Source organism: Ostrea edulis, chromosome 3 (assembly GCF_947568905.1).
Source record: "Ostrea edulis chromosome 3, xbOstEdul1.1, whole genome shotgun sequence".
NCBI lineage: Eukaryota > Metazoa > Mollusca > Bivalvia > Ostreida > Ostreidae > Ostrea > Ostrea edulis.
Genome location: NC_079166.1, coordinates 52,487,503 through 52,514,046, shown reverse-complemented (window position 1 = coordinate 52,514,046; position 26,544 = coordinate 52,487,503). Strand labels below are relative to the sequence as shown.

The 26,544-nt window shown below is 34.9% G+C and overlaps 1 protein-coding gene and 2 pseudogenes across 1 annotated transcript; all 3 read right to left on the bottom strand.

The window, feature by feature from the left end:
• Positions 1-8,599: 8,599 nt before the first annotated feature.
• On the bottom strand, positions 8,600-11,555 carry LOC125676434 (uncharacterized; annotated as a pseudogene).
• A 1,293-nt stretch (positions 11,556-12,848) lies between these two features.
• Positions 12,849-13,813, bottom strand: LOC125676435 (uncharacterized; annotated as a pseudogene).
• Positions 13,814-14,488: 675 nt separating this feature from the next.
• LOC125675986 (uncharacterized) lies at positions 14,489-20,194 on the bottom strand. The gene is made up of 4 exons (XM_048913853.2): positions 20,144-20,194; positions 19,079-19,755; positions 18,280-18,361; positions 14,489-14,828 (listed from the first exon to the last, which is right to left on the bottom strand). The coding sequence occupies exons 2-4, from the start codon at positions 19,753-19,755 to the stop codon at positions 14,766-14,768; spliced, it is 822 nt and encodes a 273-aa protein (XP_048769810.2). The 5' UTR covers positions 20,144-20,194; the 3' UTR covers positions 14,489-14,765.
• Positions 20,195-26,544: the final 6,350 nt, after the last annotated feature.

The following is a 26,544-nucleotide window of genomic DNA, read 5'->3' as shown; positions in this document are numbered from 1 at the left end:
GGTATAAGGTGTATTGTTAGCAGTCTGAGACTGGTATAAGGTGTATTGTTAGCAGTCTGAGACTGGTATAAGGTGTATTATTGTGTTCACTAGCTACATTCACTGACTGGTTACTTATTAACTCGCCATCAAGACAGATATTACACAGGAGTAAAACAGTTTTCTCATAAGCGCTAAACATGAAGTTTTTATTACATGACTGTACTATGAATTGTGGATATGATTTTCCCAAGAGCACGCCCCCTGCTTTAGCAAGATTCTCTGCATTTTTCACGAAATTACCTATCTAAGTAAACATTACTCCCAGATATTTATAATTATCAACTGTTTCTAACTTATTCAATCCTATAGTGAATTCAAAATCGGTTGCTCTGGATCGACTATAGCGAAAATGTATACATTTAGATTTGTTGGTATTTATAAGTACTCTCGTCTCCACCAGTTATGTAGTTTGTTAAACATGCTTTGTAAATCTTCTGGAGACAATGTCATCTTTATACAATAAGGTAGACAGCTTACAGCTAACTAGTTCTAGTCCTAAATCAAGATCGTTAATATCATGTACCAAATCGTTAATATAAATTGAAAATAAGGAAGGGGATAAATTATATCCTTGTTTGTAAACCAATTTGTAAGTTTTCCATTAACTTGTGCACATGCTCTGAGCTTTGATAAATGTCTTTATAGAGTTACACAGTTTACCATCTATGTTATGTATAAAAAAAAAAAAAAGAAGTTTATATAGCATCATATCTCGATCGACACAATCGAAACACTTAATATGAAGATCAATAAATGCAACATAAAGATTCTGGTTGTTTTGGATTAAACTCTCAAAGTGAATGATCTTCACCTGCTCTTTCCTTTCTAAAACCGTTTTGTTCATCTGCTAAAATATCGTTATTCTTGCTGTAACTCACAATTCTTTTGTTCATAAGGGAACTGTAAAGTTTACTAATACATGGTTGCAGACCCACATCACGATAATTCATTGGAAGACGTTTGTCTGATGAAGAATCCTTAAGAACAGGACAAATTATTGCTTTCTGCCAAACCGAGGGAATAAAGTTTGTGTCAAAAAATGTGTTGGAAAAATGACGTTACGTGTTCACTATTGGCTATTTCAAAACACTGTAAGGAATTTCGTCGAACCCACTAGAGGACTTAGATTTTGCACACATCCCTATATCGGATATTTCCTGAAGAGATATGTATTGATTTATTTCTGGTAAAATTTTCTTCCATAAAGCTTTCCCTAATGTATTTATCTGATTTCGAATTCGAATGATTTCAGAGGTAGTACCCTATACTTTCATTTTATAAAAGGGAATTGCTGTCAACACAATCATTCGAGATCTAATGTCGTATAGGGTTTCTTTCCCAAGGAGAAATATTTTGAGTTTTTAGCGGTTCAGTATCATGTCGCCAAATATCTAAATTGAATAGCAAAATAACCCGAATGTGGCTGCAACTTTTCACGAAGGTTCTACTCGTTTTAATGCACGAGTTATCTTTCTTACCCTTACCAAAGATCGTTCACCGTATTAGAATTGGATCTAGTTTTGCAAAACGGTATTGAAAAATAATCAAAGTGGGAATGGGGTTACTTTGTGTATGAGCTCTGGGGTTGTGGCCATTGTAGAGCGCTATTATCTTTAGACACTGGGGATCCGAGTTAGAATAGGTCCTACAAGGCGACTAAATCGGATGAGACCACAATACCCGCGACCCCGTATCACAGCAGATAAAGATAAAGATCCTTCCTTGCTCAAAAATCGTAAGCGCCGAGCATAGGCCTAAATTTGAAGCCCTTCACTGGTCTTGGTGACGTCTCCATATGAGTGAAAAATTCTTGAGTGAGACGTTAAGAAAGATACAATCAATCAATCAATCGACTTCAAGCACAAGTCTATCAAGATCATGCATACTCTAAAAGGGAACCTTCTCTTCAAATATTAGAATCCAAACAATTGACCAGTCTACAGACTCTTTTAGGTAATGCATTAAATGATTTTCCCTTTGTGTTTCAAAATACTTAAACAAAGACGAACATGCAAATTTCATAGATGAGATATGAATCTGCAAATTGTTTAAAGTTCGGAATGAAAACGAAGCACAGGATCCAGGACTTATTCTGATAAATTGATAATTAATTTGATGATTTTATAGTAAGCTGTACCTCCCTCACTCTAGATGACTTGGGCGTATAAGTTCATTAGAAACAGATGCTGAAGAAATGGAATGTGCACACGGGGTCAGAAATTGTTAAATATTATGAGAATGTTGAATATAGATTAGACCCTAATATTATGAAACTTTAACAAGAAAAAAGATCACATGAATTTTGATACTGAGTAATTACATGCGTAGATATGATGTAGCCCACGACAAGAAAGAGCAATAGCGCTTTTGCTGACGAAACGGCCTACTCAGAAATCTAAAAGGAAAACACCAGTTTCTAATAATAGACTGGCCTGTTATTTTTAAATATAGGCCAACGTTTTTAATGTTTCGTTAAGCAAGATAAATAACTGCTGCAGTTTAGCATTACTGACATTTATATGAGTCGTTCTTTAATTAATAAACAGTTACTATGTTCCTATGTGGAATGATTGATTGAATATTGTTTTACGTTCCTCTCGAGAATATTTCACTCATATGGAGACGTCACCACTGCCGGTGAAGGGCTTCAACATTTAGGCCTATGATCAGCGCTTATAGCCTTTGAGCAGAGAGGGATCTTTATCGTGCCACAGCTGCTGCGACACGGGGCCTGGGTTTTTGTGGTCTCATCCGAAGGACCGTCCCATTTAGTCGCCTCTTACGACAAGCAAGGGATACCGAGGACCTATTCTAACCAGCATCCCCACGGGATCTATGTGGAGTGATGAACAGTACAATATTTCAAAGGTGCATTCACATCACACAACAACCCTTTTACATATTACTTAACTCACTGTCTTTTTCTGACATGGCTACAGCACCTTTAATAGATTTCATCAGTTCATTTGCCTTTGGTTGATAATTCGAGTGTTTAGCTTTGCCTAAATATTATATGACAGTTGCTATATTAGTTTTTATATTCACTTTTAAGAAGTCAAACTGTATAACAATTATTTTCCTCCCTTGACCTATCTTTGCTTATTCCATGCTGTGCATTTGTGCCCCCCTTCTTGTAGTATTTGTTTAGCTTTTCGTCACCCACATTACGGTTTGAAAATCCTGAGCACACAGGAATAGGTTAGTGTAAACAAACGGAACTACAGTGATCTCAGAATAAATTCCTTTACTGTGAGTCGTAACCTGCGAAGTTATTATGAAAATGACTAATATTTGTTAAAATATATGTACCTCGGTATCACATTTATACCCCTCCAACCCCCCAACCCCCCCAAACAAAAAATGAAAGACCAAAAAAAAAAAAAAAATAGATTAAGAAAATATCGGACTTGAACTCGGAATGTATGGTTTAAGCGTACGATTACCGAGCACCTAAAGCACTAGACCAACCAGGCATGTAAGTTTAAAGGTTTAACGTTTAACAGGCTGCTAAATCTCAAGGTAAATTTTGAGAACGATTTTTAATTTTTTTTTTAGCCATTTTCAACAAGAGGGCCACCTTAAACCAAATTTACTCAAATGGACTTATGTACAGTCATACTCAAGTAAAACAATTTCAGTGTTTTATTTCTGGTTTAAGGTGGCCTTTTGCAACAGTTTGCAATTTTCCAACCCATTACGTTACATCTACTATATACTCTATATAATCACGGTGATGCTTATGCTTATCAAATAGTAAAAGATACTATCAACATGTAGATATTCTTATTGAGTAATTTGGGTAAACACAAGTACAAACTGGCATTGTATAGCAGAATATTTGTAAAAAATGATGTTCAGGAAAAAAGTACTTTTGTAGGCGAAATTGCATACCAAGTGCGCGTAAATTTGCATAGGGAGGAGACCAGTTATATGTGTATAAACCAAATAATTTACTGAAATTTGACCATTTATTTGATATTTTCCACTATGCTTTATTTATTACATATATTGACTATTGTTGTATTAAAATCAATATTTCATGGTTACTTGTACTTTATTTGATTTTCAATTTTTGCACTATTGTGAACTATGTACCCACAAAAGACGGACATTTTTGCTAATTTCTCCTTGTTATTAAGTTTTTGGTATTGTTTTTATTCATATGGTATTAATATTATTAGGTTTTTGGTATTGTGTTTATTCATATGGTATTAATATTATTAGGTTTTTGGCATTGTGTTTATTCATATGGTATTATTGTTATGTTTTTGCCCCTTTTCTTTTTATATTTTTATCTCAAGTTGTTTGTGTTTACACGGTGATACACAAAGATAAACACAAATTATAAAAGTCAATGTGATTGTGATGTTATAGATCTACATGTTATATGATGATAAAGTCAATGTGATTGTGATGTTATAGATCTAAATGTTATATACTGATAAAGTCAATGTGATTGTGATGTTATAGATCTAAATGTTATATACTGATAAAGTCAATGTGATTGTGATGTTATAGATCTAAATGTTATATACTGATAAAGTCAATGTGATTGTGATGTTATAGATCTAAATGTTATATGATGATAAAGTCAATGTGATTGTGATGTTATAGATCTAAATGTTATATACTGATAAAGTCAATGTGATTGTGATGTTATAGATCTAAATGTTATATGATGATAAAGTCAATGTGATTGTGATGTTATAGATCTAAATGTTATATGATGATAAAGTCAATGTGATTGTGATGTTATAGATCTAAATGTTATATACTGATAAAGTCAATGTGATTGTGATGTTATAGATCTACATGCTATATACTGATAAAGTCAATGTGATTGTGATGGATGTTATAGATCTAAATGTTATATGCTGATGTTGTTTTGTAATGGGATCTGCCCTTTCCGCTTTGTGACCCCGTACTAGCAGCTTTATTTAAATATCATGCCATCGTCAATAATCGCCATTTTGAAATAAATGTTTAAAATCACGTTTGTTTTATGTTCCTCTACATAAATAACCCCATGGGGAACAGTCCCTATCCTTTATAAATAACCCCATGGGGAACAGTCACTATCCTTTATAAATAACCCCATGGGGAACAGTCACTGTCCTTTATAAATAATCCCATGGGGAACAGTCACTGTCCTTTATAAATAACCCCATGGGGAACAGTCCCTATCCTTTATAAATAACCCCATGGGGAACAGTCACTATCCTTTATAAATAACCCCATGGGGAACAGTCACTGTCCTTTAAAAATAACCCCATGGGGAACAGTCACTGTCCTTTATAAATAACCCCATGGGGAACAGTCACTATCCTTTATAAATAACCCCATGGGGAACAGTCACTATCCTTTATAAATAACCCCATGGGGAACAGTCACTATCCTTTATAAATAACCCCATGGGGAACAGTCCCTGTCCATTATAAATAACCCCATGGGGAACAGTCACTATCCTTTATGAATAACCCCATGGGGAACAGTCATTATCCTTTATGAATAACCCCATGGGGAACAGTCATCATCCTTTATAAATAACCCCATGGGGAACAATCACTATCCTTTATAAATAACCCCATGGGGAACAGTCACTATCCTTTATAAATAACCCCATGGGGAACAGTCACTATCCTTTATAAATAACCTCATGGGGAACAGTCACTATCCTTTACAAATAACCTCATGGGGAACAGTCACTATCCTTTATGAATAACCCCATGGGAACAGTCACTATCCTTTATGAATAACCCCATGGGGAACAGTCACTATCCTTTATAAATAACCCCATGGGGAACAGTCACTATCCTTTATAAATAACCTCATGGGGAACAGTCACTATCCTTTATGAATAACCCCATGGGAACAGTCACTATCCTTTATGAATAACCCCATGGGGAACAGTCACTATCCTTTATAAATAACCCCATGGGGAACAGTCACTATCCTTTATAAATAACCCCATGGGGAACAGTCACTATCCTTTATAAATAACCCCATGGGGAACAGTCACTGTCCTTTAAAAATAACCCCATGGGGAACAGTCACTATCCTTTATGAATAACCCCATGGGGAACAGTCACTATCCTTTATAAATAACCCCATGGGGAACAGTCACTATCCTTTATAAATAACCCCATGGGGAACAGTCACTATCCTTTATAAATAACCCCATGGGGAACAGTCACTATCCTTTATAAATAACCCCATGGGGAACAGTCACTGTCCTTTATGATTTAGACGTCGTCAAAGGTTACGCGCTCTACGTGTACAATTCTTTGATGAACACTAACAACACTTGCATGTATCTGATCTAGAATCCTTTTAGGCTTAAATACTTAAAGGAAGTGAACATGGAAATGTGACAAAGGGTTTTAATTTGTCATTTTGATGTATATAATGAATTCTGAAGATGTACAGTAGCTTTATTCAGTAGGAAGATATTTCATAAAGATTAAATAATCTTCTCAATCCCTGGGAGCTGCCATATTGATTTTTTTTTTACCTCCCTGCTGGGTTATCTCTTAGCATCCACTAGAGGGCAGCATTGATGCTGACGTCAGTAGGACGCATTGTGTGTTTTTTGGCACATTGTAAGCATCAACGTTAAAATTTCATCAGCAGAAAGTGAATTAAATGTGGGGTATGTTTGAATCTGATGCTACAGAGGAAGAAATTGTTTCTCGGAATAATGCTTCTTCACCAGCAGTTGATTTTAATGGGATAGGAATTTCCCTTGATTGGTGTGCTTGTGGAAATTGTACCTATATACATTCAAAGGGTGTCTTTGTTGTCATGAGTTTGAATATTTTGTGTCAGATTACATAGAAACATACACATAAAATGCAGTTCTCTACACTCATATGTTGATACTGTGTCTAAGTCCTGTTATAATTAATACTACTTGCATTTATGTATCCAAAGAGGAAGAGCCCCTGAGGATTTGGATAACAAGTTAAAAAAAAACCCACACAAATGAAAAATACGTTCTGTATTCAAATATATTACAATCTTAACATTGCCAATCACACACACACACACACATACACACACACACACACACACATCTGATAGAATACAGTAACAATTTTGTTGCATACATGCAACGTACAATATTTATGGCCTACAGACTGTTTATCAACTAGGTCAGACACGGTCAGTCTCTTGGGGGAAAAATCAGAGTATTTTACCCTCATTTGTTGTGACATAAAATTACGGGAGCATCTCCTAAAAACACAGATGTTATGAAGGATTTCTTGAATCCTCAGACTCTGACACAAATTCTGAATAAGTATTTTTATTAGTGAAAATAAATAATGGTAAATTGCATCTTCAAAATTTATCTGTAGTCCATATAGATTATATACCAATATTGCAGAACTTTTATATGACAAAATCTCCAAATATTTTAAAATCTAATAAAATTAATTGATTTTGAATCTTGAAATATACAGTGCTTCTGAGTAAGTTCAGAAGTTGGAGGAGCTGAAGTAGTTTGTGGAAATTAATATTTTCTTCTTTTTCTTAATGCATTGTTATTATATTTGATTTCAATTCTTTTTGCTCCAGAACCTTGTCCATCAATTATAATATGAATCCATAAACTTCTGCTGTTTATCAAAGATGAAATGCAGTAAATAACTACGGGGAATCACTCAATGAAATGATGACTACGCAACATATATTTTGTAAGATGATTGGCCATGGCTGCTTATAAATGTGGGAGCCAGGCATCAATTCTTGCCTTAGAGGGCATTCCTAAAAACAAGCAAAATATTTGAGCCCTGGGAACAGATGCTCAGATTGTTTGCTCACCTTGTCCATAATAGAAAATGAAAATGTCAATTGATGTAAAGTTAACATAGAAGCACTACTGGTAAGCCAGAATGCCGCCACGAGACGATGCTGTGCATCGTCTGCGCCACCAGTAGAGCTATGCCCCATGTTGTGGGCTTTCTTTCTATCAGAGGCCGATGTTCGAAGCAGAATGAAAATGTGAAATTTGGGCGAGCTTTTAAAATCAGTAGCTAGAGCCCCCCCCCCCCCCCCCCCGGAAAAAAAGGCAACCAAAAAATCCCCAACAAACAAATGATATTGCGCCCCTACTAGCGTGTAAATATGTGCATATATAGGTATACACTGACGGTTTAATCCCGCCTATAATAGTCAAAATGGAACAAACAAGATAATCTACATCCGTCATAGCGGATATATTAGATATCTGGTAGACTGGACTAGGTGTAAAGAAAATCATTTATCAGTGTCAAGTATGACCCAATTAGTCATAGCGCAGCCATGGCCCTTCTTCCCCGGTTTTAGGAGATGCAAACACAGTTGGATCAGACAAAAATGTTTGCAAAGCTTGCTGTAATCTGTACAAAACAAGTAATTCCCGAGATTGGAAAGGTGAACTTTGTCTGACGAGAACAGATCAAGAAAATATGAACGTACCTCAGGGTATCGAATGTATTTTCCACCCGACCTCTTTAAAAAGGATGCCACAGCCCTATTTGTTCGATTCCTGACTCTCTCTAAAGCCACATGATTCCTCTCACCCACCCACCCATTCACCCCGAGGCAAAATCTGAGACCAAACTAATGTAGTGGATGGCAAAATGTTTGAAAGATGCTGCAGCGTTTTTATTATGTTACACCTAAGTTCAATGGACGTTCCCTCTTGCATTGGGATATTATTGCCCCCACAATGTAAATGTAAAATTTCAGGTGGGTCTTCCAGCCGAAGCAACAATTTAACTTTTTTATAAACTTGCCCCCACCTCATACCCCCTTGTCCTTGCCAGAAAATGGATGCATTGAGTCTATCTAACTGCAGCTGGTTGGTACCAAAGAGACTTTCTTGCATGACAAAAAGCATGTTTAACAATGGATAACCCGACAATCCAGATTCTTCAATGCTGTAAAATGATTAATAAACAAACTAACATTTAAAAAAAAACCAAACAACTAATTTATCTGGATGAGCTAATTCCTAATATAATTACGCAAGCATTGAGATTTCCATCTACCTTCTGTAGCAATATACTGCTCACTAGCTCCGGAAGCCATGCGTTAGAGGCTTCACCTATACGGAACGAGTGCGTTTTGTACCCCCTACTGTCTAGCCCCAACTCTTGGATTGACATATTGAAAACTGATACAACCTGGTATCTGGTCACAGGGCTTCCTGACAGGTGACCAAAAAAAATGATCCCGTACGATTAGGTCTTAAAGGACACATCGCATGTTTTTAAACTTTTTAATTTTTTCAGCAAAATTAATTCATTTCATGCCTAAAACTACTTTACATGTGTTTTAAAAGAAACAGTTTGCGTAGTTTTCGAGTTTGAAAGCGATGAAATTCAAATCTTGCGATATGCATATTTTCTTCGATATTTTACGCGCCATAATCTGTGACGTCATATGCGACCTCGAGCGAGAAGATTTGAAAACAGTTGTTAGCCATTTCATTAACAGATTAGATTTAATTGACAAACAAACAATTATCACATTAACGGCTTGTAAATAACACTGCATTAGGGTGTTTTGTGTCGTTTAAGGGTGTACATGCTGTCAGTAGAGAGGCTTTGGACTGGTTTTTTTTTTTTCAATTTTCGAAGGAAGGTACGAGGGACAAGACGTGAATATTTTTTGTCGGCACAACGACTTTGCCATAAAAAACCCAGTAGAATTTGTCCCTGTACTTTTTTAAACAAGCACTTGGACAAAGACGTAGATAAACTGCGAGAAAATGGTTCTATCAAAGCTACCCACTGTTACATATAGGCCTACGGCTTATGCTTTCCGTTCTGCTCTCAAATTCAATACACACACGCACCAACTGACCTTCACCTTGTAACACTATAGAGGCAGAACTTCGCTAGCAGTGTCTACCAACTGGTAGTTTTAAAAAAGAAATTTGAAGATAAAAGATAATTGAACTTTCAATTATAAATAATAAAATATGATATTTCCCAACTTTGAATTGAATTATAATGCTTTCATTTTTTTTTTTTAAGGAACACGTACGTGTTTACAACAACGTACAGCACGCCGCGCTCCCACTTCCTAAGTAACAACGTGTAGATAACAAAAAAATAATGATTAATAAAATTGCTTGAATAAAATAATCTAAAAGTATTGGGATTTTCACCATAAATTTGATAATTTTTATTATTATTTTTTCTCTCGAAATGCACCCGTGATAGTAGGCCTAGTTGTCAATGATACATAATCGTATCATAATTTAGATCTAACTTCTCCAAAATAAATTTAATAATAATTGCACTGTTTATTTTCAAAAAGCAACAACGCTAATTACAGTTCTTTACAGAAATGACATTACCATATTGTGTTTAGACAGTGATCCCATGTAAACATTATTTACTCGCAGATTTCATACTCGCTTTCCTCGCTACATTTGGGTCGCTATTTGTATGCACTGGTGGCTAAAAGATATAAGACTCGGGAAATTTGTTAACATCGAAATAAATGTTATCCATGGTAAATTTATTAGGCTCCTAAAACCCGAGTTTTTAAAAATATCTAACACTACTTTTACAACAAGTTGATCGACGAAGGTCGCATATGACGTCACTGTACCACGTGACTACCTATCTAATTAACTAGGCTTTTTGAAATCGGGGCTTAGATTTAAGTCCGTATTGTGGCTAATTATCGCAATACTTCAGCGAACGAACTATTACAATTAATTTCTATAAGCATAAGGAAGACAAAATGCATATAATTTTGTATACTTTGAAAACACGATATGTGTCCTTTAACTCTAAATATAACCGAATGAAGGAGACAGGACATATGGTCTTGTGAATAGGTTTTAAGTGAATCACTACCCCCTTTCCCTCCTGGTCAGTTTTTGAATGTTGTAGAAGAATCCTGACGGCATTGTCGTGTGGCGAGTATAGAACATTTTGAACTTGAATGGCATGGCCTGCATCATGTTTACTGTTCTGGACTAACTCCCCCATTCGTAAAAACCCAAAAAATGCTGTCACAAATATGTTTGAGAATAGTGTAGATTCATAATATGACTGGCATATCTTTAAAAGTGCCTGAACCATGCCAATTAAAATATCAAAGGTGATTGGTTTCCTTCCATCATTGTGTAGGTTACTACGACTAAAGCCCAACAAGACTTTCTTGTGTAAAAATGATTGTGTAGTGTCAGGAAAACCGTGCGATTTGTTGTAGTAAGAAATGCCTGCAATGTATGATTTTACTGTGCTAGGTGAAAACTTCGTGAGGGATAGGTATGACGCAAAATCAACCAAAGTTGCAGGGGATGGGGGCCAGACTTGCTTTGGGAGATAACTGGAACAAAACATATGATATGCCTTAACTGCAGAGTCATACAGTTTTTTGGTATTGGCTGACAATGCACAATTTAGAAGTCCTTGGGATCGAAGCTGTAAATCATGTGTAGAAAGGATGGGGGGATTGGTGATGATTGCGCATCTCCCTCTAGGAAACTGGACCTGAAGCGCTTCCATTGCTGTCGGGAGAGAGAATCCGCTTTAATATTATGTATACCAGAATGTTGAAAATTTTTCAAATTTCGGAGAAAATATCTTGCCCCTTCCACTGGTCTGGCCAAGCTAAATAAACCCAATGAGTACCAAATACAGCTCCACGTCCTAAACTGGCATTGCCTGCACTGTCTGTAAATAACTCTAGATCAAAATCATTCAACCAATTGGCTATTCTATATGAGGTAATGCCATTAAAATCATCTAAAAATGCAAGTCAAGTATATATATCTTTCCTCATTTCCTCGGTGACTCTACGCCTGTGATACGGACGGGAAAGGCCACAACATGCATCATACAGCCGCCTAACGAAAGCCCTACCTGCTGGGATAGCACGAATGCAGACATTGAGTAAACCAGTAAGTTCTTGGAGGTCGATCAGAGTAACCTTACGTTTTAGCAACATCCGAGACAACTTGAACCCGAGCTGCTCAATCTTATCTGATGGGATCCTAACTGTCATACTAAGATCATCTATTTCTAAACCGAGATATACTAAACGGGTTGTCGGCCCTAGTGATTTTTCCTCAGCTAAGGGGACGCCAAGCTCTGCACAAATTGCTCTAAAAATAGACATAAGATCGGCACAGTCTTGAGTACCTGCCCTCCCAGCGAGAAGAAAATCATCAAGGTAGTGTACCACATTAAAAGTATTTGCCTGTTGCTTAACTAACCACTCTAAAAATGTTGAAAAATTTTCAAATTTCGCACAACTAACAGAACAGCTAAATGGTAAGCATTTGTCTATGAAAATCATCCCCAGCATTTTGAATCCTAATAACTCGAAATCAGACTTACGGACTGGCAGCAACCTAAAGGCAGATTTAATATCCAGGCGAGCTATTAAGGCGCCGGGACCAAGGTTAGCTAGCATGTTGTGGGCTTCATCAAAAGAATATTTAACTGTGCAAATATGTTTGTCAATAAAGTCGTTAACCTTTCTTTGGTACCATACCCACAGGTGACAACATAAGGTTTTGGAGTGGTGAATGAATGAAGGGACCAGCAACCCTCCCTAAGTTTATTTCTTTGTTAATTGTGTACATAGCCTCCTCTTACAAACTGTGCAGTGATTTAAGGTTTTTACAATTCGATGCCATCCTTGGGCCTTGGTAACAAAGTTCAAAACCCTCTCTAAACCCCTGTAATAATTCTAAAGCTGCTAATTCATCTGGATAGTTAGCCAAGTATCGAGATAAAACGGAAATACTAATAGGGGAGGGGGCAATATCACCGAGGTCTAAATTGCTGGGTTGTTTAGGGGGCCCTAGAGCGCTGGGGTTGTGGGGATCTAGTAATGGTAGCTCGGGTGGACGGTACTCTGGGCAAGCGAGGACGCCAGGATGGTGAAGCACTGGGTGGCCTGCAAATTGAATCAAAACCTGAACCACGTCTGCATTTGACATAAGGATGATTCAAGGAACACAAGATACACTCGTGCTTGTATTGACATGCAGTTTTACCACATTGACCTTTATAGTTGAACTCATAACATCTTAAGGGAGTGGCTTGTGACACCGACCCTTGGACAGCGAGTGGGCTGTACATGTATAACAGCGACAACTCTTGATCAACAACAGCAAATGACATACCGGGGTTGCGTTCTTTTTTCAAACGGAATTGAATGTCGTAATCCCTCCAGCCAAGTGCCTTGGATCGACTGGCCCCTAGTCTGATAGTATGCATGTATTTAAACAGGGAAGCACTACATTCTGGGTGTGCTAATACGTAAATTGAGGCATAGATAAAAATGCATCGGTCCACACCTGAATATCTGAACTGACACTGGGTTTGCATTTTGATGACAAAGTTAAGTTGCCTCCTTGCATAGAAAAATATTTAGTATCGTCATTAGGATCAAAATCAGAACTCCGATCGACCAAAAGCCCTAAATTAATGTACTCGCCATCGGCAATTTTGAGTTTGAGATTATTGGAGACATTATGCCCCAGTTCATTCTGATAACTCGGCACCTGTGAATTGTTGGGGGTAGCTACTGTGGTTGATAAATCGGTACCTGAGTGGTCGCTGTTTGTTGGTGCCTCTTGGACCATCAGGGGGTTAGAGGACTCCAATCTCCGAGAGAACACAGCGACTACCGCCTGAGTCACCTCATTCAGTTGCTCCCTGGACAAGGCCCTAGTTGTAAAAAGTAGATGAAGCCTCTTGTTGTAAGGGATACGGTTCGTGGAGGGTAGGAGAATCAGCAGATACATGTACATTTTGCTGTGGATCATCCGTGTTGGACGGGGTGACGCGCCTCTTTCCACGTGGTCTCGGCACGGCGCTGGTTGGGGCATCTTGTTGTTTCCGTTTAGGTATTTTCTTTCACTGCTGAATTTTCCAGACGAATGTGACGAAAGCACAATATGACGTCATAAGAGCTAACAGCCGACAGTTACGGGCAACACTAAAAAACCCGGGAACGACTTGTTATCGTCAATGTAGCAGAACGAGTGGATACAAGATTAAATAATCTGAGAATGGATAGAATCATGGACGAGCAGCAAATCAATATACGTTTCCCTTTGATAAATGGATTTAACCCCAAGTGGTTAAATCATAATAACAGTGACCCAGTTAACAACAGCAATGTGTCTCATCTATGTCAGAGCAGAGATGCATGCTGGGAAATAATGGATAACCTCCATAATCCTTTAACTTCGAGTGTTTAATTGATCAAATCTTGTAATAGAAACAAGCAAATTAGTTTCAAGCCACATTATTTAGTTTCAGAAGATCTTTTAAGTTTATTATGCAACAAATATTTTCAATGTTCACTTCCTGTTGTTGTTGCCTTCTTTCATTACTACATTATTTATGAAATTATGTATTTCCTTAACCTTGCAACATAGTAAATTCCAACATGTTTGTAATAAATTAGACGTAACAAGTTGGACATTGACAATTTATTCTGTATGAGTGATGATCTAAATATCAAGTTCCACACAGCGCTGGCACTCCAAACACAAATCATCATTATGATACTAACTGCTTTCATTAAGTATTCATACAAAGGTTTATATTAAGCATATATATAAAATGCATGAAATCCATTTAATGATAGTGATACTTCTTGTATCTGGGCTAATTCAATCAACAAGCAACAACAAAAAGAAATTATGTAGAATGAGAGTATATGTGTCATTTTGAGATTATATATCCAGTACCAATTTAAAACTTCTCTATTCTCGCTTCTTCGTCTAGCACCGATTCCGGATCTTCATCCTGATAACACTATAATAAATTCAATTCAGAACACTAAATACATATTCTTTTCAGTATATATTATTCTATGATTGAAAGTACTGCAATAACCAATGCAAAGCGTGTATGCTATGAACGATGTATAACACGAATTGACCTGAATGTATTTGATTCGCTTTTCAAACGCTCTTAGGAGAGATACCAATAGATCCCACCTCCAGGGGTCCGTATTTCCTTACTTCCAATTGAGTATTCTTTATTATGAAGGATTTGTGAGATTGCTCACTAGTCCTGTTCGTTATTTTCACTTCTTCACCAAAGAAAGAGAGAGATGATAACTCCTGTACAGTATGAAACGCGCTAACTCAGTAAACTTATCAGTGTGTCATGTATATATTAGATTATTAGTGTACAATGTATACATTAGATTTTTAGTGTACCATGTATACATTAAATTATTAGTCTACAATGTATATGTTAAATTATTAATGTACAATGTATATGTCAAATTATTAGTGTAGCATGTATATGTTAAATTATTAGTGTACAATGTATATGTTAAATCATTAGTGTACCGTGTATATGTTAAATTATTAATGTACTATGTATATGTTAAATTATTAGTGTAGCATGTATATGTTAAATTATTAGTGTACAATGTATATGTTAAATCATTAGTGTACCGTGTATATGTTAAATTATTAATGTACTATGTATATGTTAAATTATTAGTGTAGCATGTATATGTTAAATCAGTAGTGTACAATGTATATGTTAAATTATTAGTGTACAATGTATATGTTAAATTATTAGTCTATAATGTATATGTTAAATTATTAGTGTACCATGTATATGTTAAATCATTAGTGTACCGTGTATATGTTAAATTATTAATGTACTATGTATATGTTAAATTATTAGTGTAGCATGTATATGTTAAATCATTAATGTACTATGTATATGTGAAATTATTAGTGTAGAATGTATATGTTAAATTATTAGTATATCATGTATATGTTAAATTATTAGTGTAGCATATATATGTTAAATTATTAATGTACTATGTATATGTTAAATTATTAGTGTACAATGTATACGTTAAATTATTAGTGTACCATGTATATGTTAAATTATTAGTGTACCGTGTATATGTTAAATTATTATTGTACCATGTATATGTTAAATTATTAATGTACAATGTGTGTGTGTTAAATTATTATTGTACCATGTATATGTTAAATTATCAGTGTACAATGTATATGTTAAATTATTAGTGTAGCATGTATATATTAAATTATTAGTGTACAATGTATATGTTAAATTATTAGTGTACAATGTATATGTTAAATTATTAGTGTACAATGTGTGTGTTAAATTATTAGTGTACCATGTATATGTTAAATTATTAGTGTACCATGTATATGTTAAATTATTAATGTACCGCGTATATATTAAATAATTAGTGTACCATGTATAGATCAAATTATTAATGTACCATGTGTATGTTAAACTATTAGTGTACCATGCATATGTTAAATTATTAGTGTACCATGTATATGTTAAATTATTAGTGTACCATCTACATGTATATGTTAAATTATTAATGTTCCATGCATATGTTAAATTATTAGTGTACCATGTATATTTAAGAAATAAGGTATCATTTTGAAATATTTATCGGGATATAAATACGGGTTGGTCACGTGATCATTTAACAAAATTTAACAAAATTTGATCATGTACCAATTTGTATTTATATCCCGATAAATATTTCAAAATGATACCTTATTACTTATATTTACATTTTTTGGTCGGTAACATTGCTGAATTGTGTTAACAACACGTTTCCATACATTTCAAATTGCTGACGTCCACAACGAAGTGTCATAGATGTTCAAAATGACGACAACACAAAACAAAGTTCCATAAAATGAAGAACTGTCTTAATTATTAAGACTCTAGAAAGCAAGTATATCAACATATACTGATACATTAACTCGGGAGTATATAATGGGAAATTCTTCCATATGTCTAATTTTAGGGGGTGGGGGAATTATAATTTAAACAGGGGTGCGCAATGTTACACTTACAGTTGTGATGCGCTTTCATTTTTGAAAAGTGAAAGACGTTAAAGACCGACTTTGAAAGATATTCTGTGGATATTACGGAGTTAACAGAAGACTGAGATGGAGGAACATGAAGAACAGGGGGGGGGGGGGGGGGGGGGGGCAGTCGTCAGGTGTAGGCAAACCATTTATAGATAGGACAGAGGACACAGCTGAGATGAATCTCCGGAAAGAACTGAACATCGCAGAGAATGTGGAACTGCACGAAGGTAAGGGACGGTTTGGATTTTTATATGTAATTGTTGACAAACATGAGCTCACTGAACGCTTCTTTTGACTCGATAAATTTCTGTAATAAGTTTTTAACGACGCCTCGCTTCGATGTCCCGATATGGCCCTATGGCTGCTGTGGCACGGAAGCAGTGTAGTGTGGTGTGTAGGTCTTCATGCACTTTGACGACTTATCGGCCATACATCCTGTGAATGACCTTTTTGCTAAAGCCTAATGTCTAGCAGTAGGTACAATTACGCATCACCGATGACCAGGGTGAAGTTGTAGCAGATGAAATTTTAGACATACAATAGTAAAATATTGTTTACAGAAATGCTTTTATCAATTATGGAAGAACGTCCACTGCTTGGAATATAAATAAAACCGTAAATACATTTTGTGATGTTGATTTCATATATTGATATATTTCTGTAGTAAGTGAGAGCGATTGCTAGATGTGTATTGCCTTAGTAAAAGTAGTACCTGTTACCTACTTTTAACAAATGTTCATACGCACAGCCCTGTTGACCCCGTAATGGATTTATGCAGGGATAAATACGTTTGCTCGTAATAGTGTTATGTAGGAGAAAACAGTTGCAAATGTAAATATGTTAAATTAATAGTGTACCATGTATATGTTAAATTAGTAGTCTACCATGTATACATTAAATTATTAGTGTATCATGTACATTTGTATATGTTAAATTATTAATGTACAATGTATATGTTAAATTATTAGTCTATAATGTATATGTTAAATTATTAGTGTACCATGTATATGTTAAATTATTAGTATACAATGTATATGTTAAATTATTAGTGTACCATGTATATGTTAAATTATTAATGTACAATTTGTGTGTTAAATTATTAGTGTACCGTGTATATGTTAAATTATTAATGTACCATGTATACATTAAATTATTAGTGTACCATGTATACATTAAATTATTAGTGTACCATCTATATAAGTAGATTTAAGTGATTTTCACAGTGGTGTTAGTCTGGCATCTGTTGGATCATCTCTCGAATGTATTCATTACTAGATATGTTATGAAATACATGTCACATGTGTAAATCACGAACGTGGGTACAAAAGACACGATACATGATTATTGTTCTTGATAATATCGTGATGTATTACCATTATGATCCATACAATCACCCACAGAGGAAACACCATTGACAGAATCAAGTGAATGTTGTACATCTCGGACAGGCCAGGTCTGAAAGACATAGATACATCTGTAAGGTATGGATAATTACGACAGGCTAGGTCTGAAAGACACAGATAAAGTATAGATAAATACGATAGGCTAGGTCTGAAAGACATAGATACATATGTAAGGTATGGATAATTACGACAGGCTAGGTCTGAAAGACACAGATAAAGTATCGATAAATACGACAGGCTCGGTCTGAAAGACATAGATACATATGTAAGGTATGGATAATTACGACAGGCTAGGTCTGAAAGACACAGATAAAGTATAGATAAATACGACAGGCTCGGTCTGAAAGACACAGATACATATGTAAGGTATGGATAATTACGACAGGCTAGGTCTGAAAGACACAGATAAAGTATAGATAAATACGACAGGCTCGGTCTGAAAGACATGGATACATATGTAAGGTATAGGTAAATACGACAGGCTCGGTCTGAAAGACACAGATAAGTTATAGATCATTACGACAGGCTAGGTCTGAAAGATACAGATAAGTTATAGATCATTACGACAGGCTAAGTCTGAAAGATACAGATAAAGTATAGATAAATACGACAGGCTCGGTCTGAAAGACACAGATACATATGTAAGGTATAGATAATTGCGACAGGCTAGGTCTAAAAGACATAGATAAAGTATAAGATAATTACGGATATTTTATCAATTACAATTGTTGATAAATTCGATTTATTCTACATCTACTAATGAACATACTTGAGCAAGTGTTGCCCTCTCTGAATTTGGAACAGCCTGTAATGAAGTTTCTTTATTGGTGTCACGTAGTATCTCACTAGAAATTCTGGTTGAAAAAACATGATTTTCTGAACTGCTCTGTTCTCTCCTCTCACCACGATATGGTTATTTACAGCCACAAACTTTTCAACTTCTTCAATTTTGTAGAAATCGTTTACAGAGTCTTCGCACATCTTCGGATCCTTGAAGAAACATTTGTTGATGAACAACCCCGGCTTGAGAATATCACACAGAAGTAGCAGTTGGTCACTGAGCTCTGTGCTAAGGCTCTTGTAATTCATGTAGTCGGTGAACAAGTGTATGGCAGAGTGATATTTAGGGTCCAGAACTTCTGATACAGTATCTTCAAATTCCCCGAGTACTGTCGAAAGACAACTCAGGTAGAACATTAAGTGTGCACGTGGATCATCGGGGACTGTAACACTGGTTCCGGTCCTAACTGTTGTGGATGTAGTTTCCAAGGCCGCTATATTGCCCTCACTAGATACCGCTGCTGCTGTCCGTGCACCAGCGCCACCTGTAACATTTACACTGGTGCTGCTGCAGGCGGCCAATGCTGTATCGCTAGCAACCAAATGGTTTTGATGTTTTATAGTGACTTTTTCAGAAATCGTACGAATTTGCCTTAAACCAGACATCTGCAAATCAACATCAAATCACATTGTTATGTAACCATCATCATTATAGTTCTTTATTCTTTCCATTTTGAAGAAAATACATGGAGCTTTATTTCTTATTGTTGTAACACTAAATACATGTAAGATGCATAGTGATTACAATGTATAATACCATCATTGACTTAGTCAGTGCATGTACTACATCTGTAGGTACAGTTGAAACTATAATGCATTATTGCTGTTGACTTCCCTTAGGATACTTTAAGACATTTGAAGTATATTTCACTGAAATTGATACAATAGTTTTAAAAGGCAATCTGCTATATTCTTTAAAATGAATAAGTTTACATATTTTAGTGAGAATCAATATCCCGTATGTATCATTTTGTAATAAAATCCATAAATTTACCTTCTATCATAAAGAATATCCTCCCCTCTATAAAATGAATAATCTTTATTTGATTGCTTGAGAATGCACAATAAGATTTCGTGGAAATCAGCATACAAGCATATGGATATCAGCTTTATCAATGCAGGTTGCATTGCACTGCAGTTCATGTAACAAATATTTACTGATACAGAACTTTTCTTTATCTCGTTAAATCTTTTAGTGGAGGCAAACTTCTAATAGGTGCAAATCATTATTTTCACAAATTCAAATTGTATTTGGTGTGCTCTGATGCAATAAACAGCAGGAAGCCGAACACATCTTATTGTTAGCTGTCATTTTGTTCCCAAAAATTGAATTCAATGAAAATTGCTCTCTATATATTTCAGTAATAACACCAATATTTAATTATTTCAAACATTTTTTAACCTCAAAACAGACACATGAATGTGTAATTTTGATGATTGAATAATTATTGTCTTGCAATACAGTAATTCTTCCTCATATACTTTACACTAAAAGCGGTTAGGTTTCTCTTCTATTTGTACAGAATAATTGTTTTATTAGCCCATTTAAAATAATTATTCCTATGTCACTGAGATATTTTGAGAACCATCACTTTCACAGCTATTGCCCCTTTAACGACAACTCAACTTACTCCTATAAGCAATACAAAATATAGAGTTGGGAAACACAGACCCCTGGATATACCAGAGTTGGCATCAGGTGCCCAGGAGGAATAAGCATCCCCTGTCAACCGGTCACAATCGGCGTGAGCCCTATATCTTGATCAGGTACACAGAGTTATCCGTAGTCAAAATCAGTGTGCCAAGAACGGCCTAACAATTGGTATGAAACACGGTTTTGGTATGGAACAATATATAAATGTACACACACACACACACACACACACACACACACACACACACACACACACACACGAGATATCAGTATAGCAGTATATAAATGCACACACACAAACACAAACGAGATATCAGTATACAAATGTACACACATGAGATATCAGTATAGCAGTATATAAATGTACACACACGATATATCAGTATAGCAGTACGGATGTCTACCTAAAGCAGTAAAAATGACCACGATAAGTATAAAGTGCTTAGCAATATAATAGAATCTTATACAAAAATAACAATTCTCATTTCATTGTGATAAGGCGTAAGAATGGAAGTACCCCGTAAGGTCACCTTCATTTTATTTTAATGTCCATTGTATGTGAAGACTTTAGTTATTCTGACATACAGTGTATGATTACAAACCAAACTTTGCAATAATTTCCCTGCACTTTTTGTAAAATCATGATAATGTATTAATATTAGTGACTTATAGAAATCATGATAATGTATTGGTATTAGTGACTTATAGAAATCATGATAATGTATTGGTATTAGTGACTTATAGAAATCATGATAATATATTGGTATTAGTGACTTATAGAAATCATGATAATGTATTGGTATTAGTGACTTATAGAAATCATGATAATGTATTAATATTAGTGACTTATAGAAATCATGATAATGTATTGGTATTAGTGACTTATAGAAATCATGATAATATATTGGTATTAGTGACTTATAGAAATCATGATAATGTATTGGTATTAGTGACTTATAGAAATCATGATAATGTATTAATATTAGTGACTTATAGAAATCATGATAATGTATTAATATTAGTGACTTATAGAAATCATGATAATGTATTGGTATTAGTGACTTATAGAAATCATGATAATGTATTGGTATTAGTGACTTATAGAAATCATGATAATGTATTAATATTAGTGACTTATAGAAATCATGATAATGTATTGGTATTAGTGACTTATAGAAATCATGATAATGTATTGGTATTAGTGACTTATAGAAATCATGATAATGTATTAATATTAGTGACTTATAGAAATCATGATAATGTATTAATATTAGTGACTTATAGAAATCATGATAATGTATTGGTATTAGTGACTTATAGAAATCATGATAATGTATTAATATTAGTGACTTATAGAAATCATGATAATGTATTAATATTAGTGACTTATAGAAATCATGATAATGTATTAATATTAGTGACTTATAGAAATCATGATAATGTATTAATATTAGTGACTTATAGAAATTATGATAATGTATTGGTATTAGTGACTTATAGAAATCATGATAATGTATTGGTATTAGTGACTTATAGAAATCATGATAATATATTGGTATTAGTGACTTATAGAAATCATGATAATGTATTGGTATTAGTGACTTATAGAAATCTTTAATGGGTACAACACATAATACAGTGGTGCCTTTTGTTTATAAAAATCAATCAACCGATGTTAGACATTTGTTAATATTTTCATTCTACAAATAATACAACCCTACAATTCACTCGTTGCGACATACACTGTTCCGTATCATCATTACAGGATCTTATATTTATAGAATATTTCTAACCTTGTCAAAGTTTGAAAATCTTTAATTCAGTTTTATAGACAGAGACAATCTCTATTTAGAGTAAATAGTTTCGTTTGTGTTTTCCTTGAATCCTATACAATGGGTACTAAATACGACGAATATTTTATTTCAGTGCATATCATACATTTGTATTTCAAGATATTAAATGTACTATCAAAGGAAATTTATTTTTGAATTGAAGTTCTTTCGTTTTCAAAAATGACATTAATCATCTCGTTATTTTTGTATGCATATATACAAAATTGTAAGTTTTTAGGGTACACTGTCAAGGTCGTCTGTCTACAGTGTACAGGAAGTTAAGACTCCGCGTGATCAGCGAGTTTCCAGTCAACACACTGGTTGGTCTAACAAATTAATGTCATAAGGAGTACCCCGGGAATCAACCAAGTGCTAGTAGTCTTCCTTTAATGATTTCAAACGTTTCCCTTAGTTTGTAATTGAATTCCGAAAATATAAGACTTTAAATTTTGTTCAAAGGAAATGAAAAGTACGTTTTTCATGATGGTAGCACACGCCAAGAAAGACAGTTTCAGCAGTCAAGTGATTAGTGTCCTATATGTAGAAATGAACAAATTCCAACAGAAAATTCAATAATTTAGAATATAAATTTATTTTTCCGGCAGAAGAGAGCGTCCTGTTGAATGCATTGAAGTATTATCAATGACGTAAAATCTGCTCATCCTAGGAAGATCGTCGCAACAAAGTTATATCTGAATGGTTAACTTAATACATAAGAGAAATCCAAGAGACTTTGTACACTCCTCAATATAATCCACACAGAATGTTAGAGATCTGCTGTCTTTGTACACTCCTCAATATAATCCACACAGAATGTTAGAGATCTGCTGTCTTTGTACACTCAATATAATCCACACAGAATGTTAGTGATCTGCTGTCTTTGTACACTCAATATAATCCACACAGAATGTTAGAGATCTGCTGTCTTTGTACAAACATATCAGATATGTATGATCTACAATGTCATCTGTAGCATACAGCATACTGTAACTAGCCTGTTCTTGTTTTCTATGAGTCAAATGAAGACGAATTTCGCCCAGCCCAGATGTGGAATATCCCGTTGTCTGAGGATGACGTCATCAGCTCTCAACCCACATGCAGATACCAACAGGTCATTTAACAAAAAGCATTACAGGGGAGGATTATGTCTAATGTATTTCGGGATGGAAGCGGAGGAAGGCTGTTACGTCATACTAACAATGACTTAGGCCATTTTGTTCGTTACTGGACTCACTGGAAACTGACGACTTGCCTTGTTATAGCAAAGAATATCTTCCTGCGTACTATCACCTGTACCCGATCAGTTCAGCCCCAGCGGACCTCCTCGGTCGTCTGCTTGGTAAGTGACCAATATTAGATACTAAGCTGTAATTTTTTTTATACTCTAGTATTAAGATTTATAAATAGGTGTAGGTTATTGATGCTTATTCCTAGGCACATGATTCCACCTTTGGTATGTCCAGGGATCTGTGTTTGCCCTTTTCTTAACTTTGTATCTTAAAAGGATTTGATAGATTGATCTTCACTTGTTTATTATTCAACCGAACATTCTATGTAGAAACGGTGGCAGTTAATTTAAAAATAAACATATTTACTCTAATACATGTAATACTTAATATATCATTCCACTCTGCATTGATTGCTGGGATATTAAAACCAATTTGAAATTAAGCTTCGTCGATAAGTCCGGGATATTTGTCATCCCCTCCATATTTCTGATTTGCCCATCAGTAACTTTAGATTTAAAAGTAAAAATAGTTTGGCCTGACGAGAAGTGGTAAAATCTTGCTAAGTGTAACGATCTCTGTTATGTACTCTGGGGTGGGGGTGGGGGTGGGGCGGGGTTAACGAACATACCACGGAACGGGCAATTCAGTTTGGAGATGAAATATCACAATTATCACAAAATAACTCTGAGGACGTCATCATGAATTAAATGGTTTAGTGAAACGGTTTCGCATCCCATTCCTATCCTAACATGAACATTTTCTTTACAGCTAGTTAAATATACAAAGCTCATTTCCTAAATGATTGCAACAGATACAAAATTTGGAAAGTTATTCCTTCGTAACGTTAAAGAATATCTGATTCCAGTAGCTCACGATCAGATTTACAGATAAAAGTTTGCGAGTACACCTACCTTTATAGAATTATCATTTTAGTCAAAGTCAGATATGAAGAAAGTTGCCGCTACTGGTGTCTGTGTGCGGTGGACATGTCCCAAGGGGGGGGGGGGGGGGGGGATGAACCTTTGAACTCTAAATATAAGCATGCTGCATGGCCCTTAAATACTTGTAGGAACCACTAATGGTATAAAATTTATCAATGATAAATGTTGTATAAACGAATGCATCTGTGTTTGCTAATGAAACAATTTATTATGATGGTTCATCTTAACCATTAATGATGAATCATTCGGTAGTGTACATATATTGTAAATAAAAAACTTTATCTTTAGAGAGAGAAATCGTTTACCAATGATAAAAAAATGTATGTGGAATATATGTACAGTTTCGTTCACTAATGATAAAAAAGAAGAAGCCTATTGGATAAATAATGATATTCCTAAATTGAAGATGCATGTATCATGATTTACTTCGCGTGTAGTACTGTCTGTTAAGTTTTTGTATGCAATAATTCATTCATTCTGACAACATACATGAAATGAATTTATGCGCGCTCTAGTTAATTAAATGATATAATGAACCCAGTTGATTAAATGATATAATGAACCCAGTTGATTAGAGCCGTGAATGATGATCTGCACAATTATTTGGTTAATTTAATTAATTCATTTGTTGTCGTTTACACTCTAATTATTTCTTACATCCCTTCAGTTCAGTTCAGTTTATTCTCTCAAATCATTATTGGTACATGAGATACAATGGCAACATATATACATTAATAAATAAAACTAGTTAGAGGTAAAATATATAAAAAAGAGACATAACTAAAAGTAAATATAAATCTGAGGATCGAGGGGGACAGACATCACCAAAATAAAAGTTTTTTCCAACATTTTTTCTTTTCGAGTTGACATCAGTTCTTTGGGAGTGATAATCTTTTCTTAAATCAATAAATGCTTTACATTCTAAAATGTAATGAAACTCGTCAGCATTATTTCACAAAGTGGTATTCTTTGCCATCTCCCAATCTCTACTGGTAGACGATGATTTGTAGTTCAGGTACGGAATTTTAAATTTCCCCCATTTTCTTCTGTTTCTGAACCAATTTTGGTCTGTCGTGGAAACGTTTCTGGATATGATGATATCACCCAAATCAAGGATATATATATAATATGATGATCTCGGGTACATGGGTGTACAGACATCGAGATAATTCTTCCCATGTATTTTTTAAACTCCAATCTTCATAAATTCCTTTGGGAATAATTAAAGGGCAAACGTTCGCACTTGGAATCATATACTTAGCACAGTTCAATTTTCTCATCAGCAGAAAGTAATATATTTTATTATACTTTCATGTAAAATACTCGAATCTGATTGGTCGAGAAGCATTTGCAAAAAACATATTGCAACCCTCTGAAAACAGAAAGCACGCCCTCCAGGGTGATAGTATCTAACAAAGGGTAACATTACTTGACAACGGGTGATATTGTAAAAAATTATCATATGCGTCAAATTTATGCGCGTACGGTTCGCCGTAGATTGTTAGAAACATGAATACCCTTATCAATATACCAAATATTGCGTGACAGTGATTGATCAAATGTAAACAGACGTAAGTCATTTTGCTTTGCTGTTTATATAACATTCAATGTAATAAAACAAATATTGCATGTAGTTGAGGGTAACATTGAAAATTTTCACCCCGAGAAAACCATTGTCAACCTCGGCTACGCCTCGGTTGACAATGGTTTTTCGAGGGGTGGAAATTTTCAATGTTACC

Excerpts from the sequence above, each read along its gene's own strand:
- LOC125675986 (XM_048913853.2), bottom strand. The coding sequence starts at position 19,755 with ATGTCTGGTTTAAGGCAAATTCGTACGATTTCTGAAAAAGTCACTATA. Across the intron at positions 18,362-19,078 it reads AGAGGGCAACACTTGCTCAA|ACCTGGCCTGTCCGAGATGT; the intron begins GTATGTTCATTA and ends TATGTCTTTCAG. Across the intron at positions 14,829-18,279 it reads TGATTGTATGGATCATAATG|TGTTATCAGGATGAAGATCC; the intron begins GTAATACATCAC and ends AATTTATTATAG.